Genomic DNA, 5,954 nt, shown 5'->3' with positions numbered 1-5,954 from the left:
AGTCGCCCGCCCGGCGGACACCATGTTGCTGGGAGCCCGCGCCTGCGCCATCCGTGCTCCAGGGGCTGTAAATTGTGACGCGGGGTGATTTTATTTCAGCACAAATTGTCAACCCCCGTTAAAAAAAAATGAAAATACTGAAAAGGTATAAGGGGAAAATCGGGTAAATAAAAGGGTATAGCGTGATCAAATCTGAATAACTTTTATTTTTAATCTGGAAATATTCATCGGTGAGGAAGATTTTGGGCTCAGTCAGTCCGTGTTGCAAGTCAAGATATGTATATCAATATCATAATTTTTACTTTTTTTATTATTTGTTTGTAAATAAATACGTTAAGCCTAAAAGTACAAATACTAAATATTTTATGATATTTATACAGAAAACATGAAAAATACTTACAATTGTATTCTAAACGGAATGTTACAGCGAATGTATAAATATAATTTTACTAACTAAGCCATTTAAAATAAAATAAAAGAATTGACATACAATTTTGCTGGTATGTAGCAGTATAAACTATATTAGTTCAAAAACAAGTGATCTGGTACGCGTATTTCCACATGATAAGAGATTCACAGAATTGTGACATCGTTCAGATCGTTTTAAAAATATTTAAAATAAATTAAAGCAAATCCAAGCCTAACGTAAATTAATTAATTATCAAAATTTAAAAACTATAGTTAGTTTTAGAACTTTCATTAAATCAATTTTGGTTCTGTCATGTTTAAACAGCCATAGACGTTTCGCAACTGTCAAATTGAGTTTCATAGACATTTTAGAGCCGCATATAATTTCATTAGCGCATATCGTTTAAATTATGTTTTCGGTAGTATAAATATATATATCTATCAGTGAAAATATATTCAGATATGATTTCACTAAAATGCAGTGAAAATATAATTTCAATGGTAATGCACATTCACTGTAAATTATATACGTGGAGACGTACAAAGGACACCCTTATTCACAAAATCGAAAATTTTGAACCGGTCGCCGCTATTGTAGCACCTGCCGAGTTGTTTGATACATTTATTGACGAATATATTTATAATTATTGTCGGCAGGCTTTAGTGTATCAGTGACACGGTTGTTGTCAACGTCATTTCACGGTAACTAGCATCTAATGTTTTTCGAAGACGATGGTGAAATTATGCAATACTAAAATTCATTTATCAAGTCGTAGTTTTATGCTAGTGGTCTTGCTAGCTTTTGTTTTTAAACTCTGGCTCTGACAAGCATTTCACTCATTCTGAAGTAGCAAAGATATCCAATTTGTGCCCTCTGCTCTTCCTTCTCTTTATAATTATATATAAGTTGAAAACTGAGAATATACTATATTGATGTCGACCTAAAAGTGTTTCAGAGCATTCGCACAAATGCGGATTCGCTGTCTTTACAAAAAGACCAAGAGCCGCTATGAGGGCTATCGATCGACAACCGGATACTTACCGGGTAGATTTTCCTGCATAGTGGAATTCTCTTATAGTTTTTGCCAAAAACACTTTTAGTGAAGAGCACGTGTTAGTTTAACGATTTATTTGCGTTCTGTACGATACGTTAGTTCGCAGCGTCTTCAATTATGGTTTATTGTACATAATCCTAGCGAAGCAAAGAACTTATATTAAAAAATAATTTAAAGGATATTGTTTAGATATCCTTACAAAAGGATATCAGAGTATTAAAAATTAAGACCAACTGCTATTGAATTTTTTTTTTAAATTAATGGAACATTTTAAATACACCATTTTTTATAATTTATTATATATAGCTAACAATGTTTGGAACGAATTTGAAATATGTAAAGATCGGATCCGTATTGGCGTTATTTTTGTGCGAATTTGCATATAAATTAAATAAATATAAATAAATTAACGATTGAACTGAATGAAGTAAAAACTTTGCGTTTTGAAACAAGAAATACAAAAATTTCAAACAATTCTGCGATTTACACCTGTTTTTAGGATAAGCGTTAAAAGATAATTAAGGGTGGGCCTTTCTAACGTCTTGTTTCGTTCAACGAACGAATTCTGCGAATTTCGGTCATAGTAGATACAGCCCACAAACATTTACAAATGATTTTCAAAGGTGTAAAAGCAATTTTTGTGAAAGTCTAAGTCTGTTTTGAAAGTGAAATGGTGAGGGCATAGGGTTTTTATTACTTATGTCAACAATTTATTCATCAGCGATTAACTGAAAAAAAATATAAAATTCATGGACTTAAGGTCAAAATTTTCGCTAATTGAGACGTCAAAAAACATATAGTGTGTATATGCCTAACTACTACTAAATTGTTTATTGTATTATTTAAATTGGCTAAAAGCAACATCAATTAAAATATCTGAAAGAATGCTTTCGCATTGTAATGATGATATTGATATAAAGGATTTAATATTAACAATCGTTGTGTTTTTATATGTTCATTAGCATTAAAACACAAATATATTTTCTTAAGAATATAATTTAAAAACTGAAGCTTTCTATGTTAATAAACCAATATAATGTTGGAAGTTGTTAAATTGTCGCAACTGTGTAAAGCTAGTTAATTTGAACAATTACAGAGAAACTTTATATTATATAACATCTTTTTATCACAGTGAAGTGTTCTACTTTGAAATACACAAAAGCAAAGTAGATAGACCGGGATACTTTTTTAATTATTGCCTAGAGCTATATATAATAACGTTATAATTGTGTATGGTTTAATTTAGCTTTCAACGTGACAAATTAATTAAAGCGGAAAACAATAACTTCCGTAAGCCGTAAGTTTGTAATTCCTGAGAGTTTCCCCCAGTAGTACTTCACTGCAGGAGTTATCAATTATTTACCGGCATTATTTTTTTTGCATTTTATTTTTTTAAATATTATTCTTTAAGAAAATTTATCGCCTGACATAAAATTGTTACAATAACACGTTACGTTACGATTAACGTAACATAATAATCACACAACCAGTTTATCGCGTTAATTAAAACGCAATTTTAATCTCAAACTATATGTGCAGTGTTTATGATGTAATTTTACCAGTTAAAATTAAATTAGAGTTTAATTTTAAAACATACAAGTGGGACAGTTATAAAGTGCACATTCTTATCTAGAGCGTCGTCTGGCATAGTTAAGACACAGTATTTGCAAACACGATTTTTTTTTATTCCGACGACACCGAACGGAACTGCGAGCTTGTGCCAAGCGCTTTTCATCACGGAAGTGACTGACAAGCAAGATAACCGAGTACTACGGAGTTTAACTGATATTCCTTTCGTCTTCTGAAATTTACTTTTATGCAAATTGTTAATTAATTTGTTCATGTGTTGTTATTAAAATAAGTATTGTACATGTTAATTGTTATCGTAGCACACATGATCAATTTCATCGTATCTATCAGATCAAAATTAGAAATAATAATTAAGAATTCGATCGATAACCTCAGATAAGGCTATCAATATTTTTATAATTTCATGGTTTAATACATTCGTAAACAGTCAAAGTATTAGACAAGTATATTAATAAATTTTGGACGTTGAACAGTAATGTCACAGCTAATTATATAATACGTTTTGTGTATCAATATTTATTATTTTTTAATGAATTTTTGCTTTTGCTTATCATTTAACGATATTTTCTCTTTTAGTATTAATTACTATAATATTTTATGTATATCAATGTATTGATTTTTAGTAAATAAGCCAAAGAAAGTCCAAAATCACTCAGTGGTACCAAATTTAAGATTAGATATGAAATTGTTAAAAACATGCAACAATTTTATGATAAAAATTAACAAATTCCAATAAGGTTTACATTTTTTTACTGATATGCTTATTTCGTCTATTAAAACATACTTTATAATTTTCGTCATATTGCTATATCAGAAAATTATATATTATCGTATCTGCAATAAAATAACAGAGAGTACCCACAAGTGATGTAAATTTTTTTTTTTATATTTATTATACATTATGTTTTTTTGCATTAACGTAAAACATTATATATATTAAAAATTTTAAATATAATAAAAAAATATTTTGCAATGTGTATTTTTATATATTACAAAGAATGTGTATTTTTCAGTGAAGGTATAATTTTACTAAGTGTTTCAAAGAAATCATATTCTTGTCGAAGAAAATGAAAATTTTCATTTCTAAAATGTTTTTTGACGACTTTGAATCTAAACTCTCTTTCTCGTACACATCCGTACATACCATTTTATGTATTTTTTAGGTACAACTTTAAATCTACTCGTGAAAAATGCATGAATCGACTCGCACGATGGTTGTTCGTATACCTACACGAGTTTAGATGCCATACATGGCTACCATTTTAATTATTCAAATGCAATTTCCCTCATGCGTTCTAGCACCTTAACAACCACTGTGTTGTAAACTTATAATTAAATTGCAATATCTCACTTTGGAGCACAACTTAAATCAAACAATGCGAAAAAAAATATGAACTGTTTTTATTTTACAAAATATAATCAGTACAAGTATTTTTTACATAATATATATATATATATATATATATATATATATATATATATATATATATATATATATATATATATATTATTATTAAATTGCTTTTATTTTTACGCGGCAATATATTTAAAAAAATAATTTATATACGTGATTTTCTCGCGTTGTTTTTTGAATTAGTCCCTCTATATTTCGCCGGCCATTTTCCCGGCATCTTCAAGAGTTTTTCACATTATTTTTTATATGGTACACTTTTTTTTTCTTTTCCTTCTAAAAATGTACCATATAAAAAAAATGTGAAAAACTCCTGAAGATGCCGGGAAAATCGCCGGCGAAATATAGAGGGACTAATTCAAAAAACAACGCGAGAAAATCACGTATATAATTTTTTTTTAAAAATATATATTTATATATATACATTTAAAAATAATAATATTATAGAAATAGCCATTATATCAAATGCCCGTTGTGTACGAATGTATTATATTAAAATGATGGAATGTACTTTAAAGACTACTTATAAATAAAATAAGTTCTATCTTACATGATATTTTATAGTATAATTTTGGTGTTTATGTTATGCATCAATATAATCATTGAACACATATTTAATTATATAGATACATAATAGAGGTTATTTTAACACACCTCTTGAGAGCCTTTACGTTACATTAATTAATTATAATGAACATTTTTATGGATACAGTTTTGCTATATTTATACAGCAAATGTATCGTTTTATATAATAATTATTTTATTAATATGTAATAATAACATAAACGTGTGGACGAATATATTCATTAACATAAATTGAGCTATGAGTGTTTATTTTTTCATTATTAATACTTCGTTGGTATGAAGTCGATAAATAGCCGTATAAATAAGGTTCGTTGCACTATTTCACTAGGCGTAGTACGTCCGATTCGATGTGCACATAATAGTACTCCTTTTTTGTTCAAACTCAATCGCTCCTCACTTCACATACGAAGAAAGTTTCGAACGAGCATGGAGAATCGTTCCACTTGAGTCCCTTGCCGTCGCGATTCCACAATTCCAGACAATTCTCCTCTTCGCCGTTCTCGTAGCGGAAATTGTTCGGTTCGCCGGCGTTCCAGTTGGTGAAAGTTATGGGCCTTCCTGAAGACATCCAGAAGAAGTTTCCCTCTTCTGCTAAGTCGGTGCCTGACGTCCAAAAGTGCTCGTTGCCGTATCCTGTAAATATAATCAAGAAACATATAAAAATATCCACCTCTTAAAAAAACACAGTGTATTTATAAAACATATTGACACTGTTTATAAAATATGTATTGTCTCTAATTGTTTAATTATAAATTAAAATGATTTTATTTTCTTCATTAAAAATATATAAATAGCCATATTTATTATTTTCATACATTTCAACCAAATTTTATGACTTAAAAAATATCGTTATTTAAATTAAATTATTGTTGTCAGTGAATACATCTGACGTATCAGTAAGGGTA

At 28.9% G+C, this 5,954-nt stretch overlaps 1 protein-coding gene across 6 annotated transcripts in view; it reads right to left on the bottom strand.

Moving 5' to 3' along the window:
- Positions 1-5,294: 5,294 nt before the first annotated feature.
- The window catches only part of tfc (Brevican core protein triforce), a 66,893-nt gene continuing 66,233 nt past the window's right edge, over positions 5,295-5,954 (bottom strand). For all 6 annotated transcript variants that reach the window (XM_088197480.1, XM_088197483.1, XM_088197486.1 and 3 more), the window contains one exon: positions 5,295-5,682. In XM_088197480.1, coding sequence (XP_088053606.1) covers positions 5,432-5,682 — 251 coding nt within the window. In that variant the 3' untranslated portion in view covers positions 5,295-5,431. The remainder of the gene's footprint in view (positions 5,683-5,954) is intronic.

The sequence above is a fragment of the Plectrocnemia conspersa genome, unplaced genomic scaffold (genome assembly GCF_051122295.1).
Source record: "Plectrocnemia conspersa isolate PC_06_02 unplaced genomic scaffold, ASM5112229v1 ptg000011l, whole genome shotgun sequence".
Classification (NCBI taxonomy): Eukaryota; Metazoa; Arthropoda; class Insecta; order Trichoptera; family Polycentropodidae; genus Plectrocnemia; species Plectrocnemia conspersa.
Note: the sequence above shows the minus strand (reverse complement) of the source record. Positions and strands in the feature narration are given on the sequence as shown.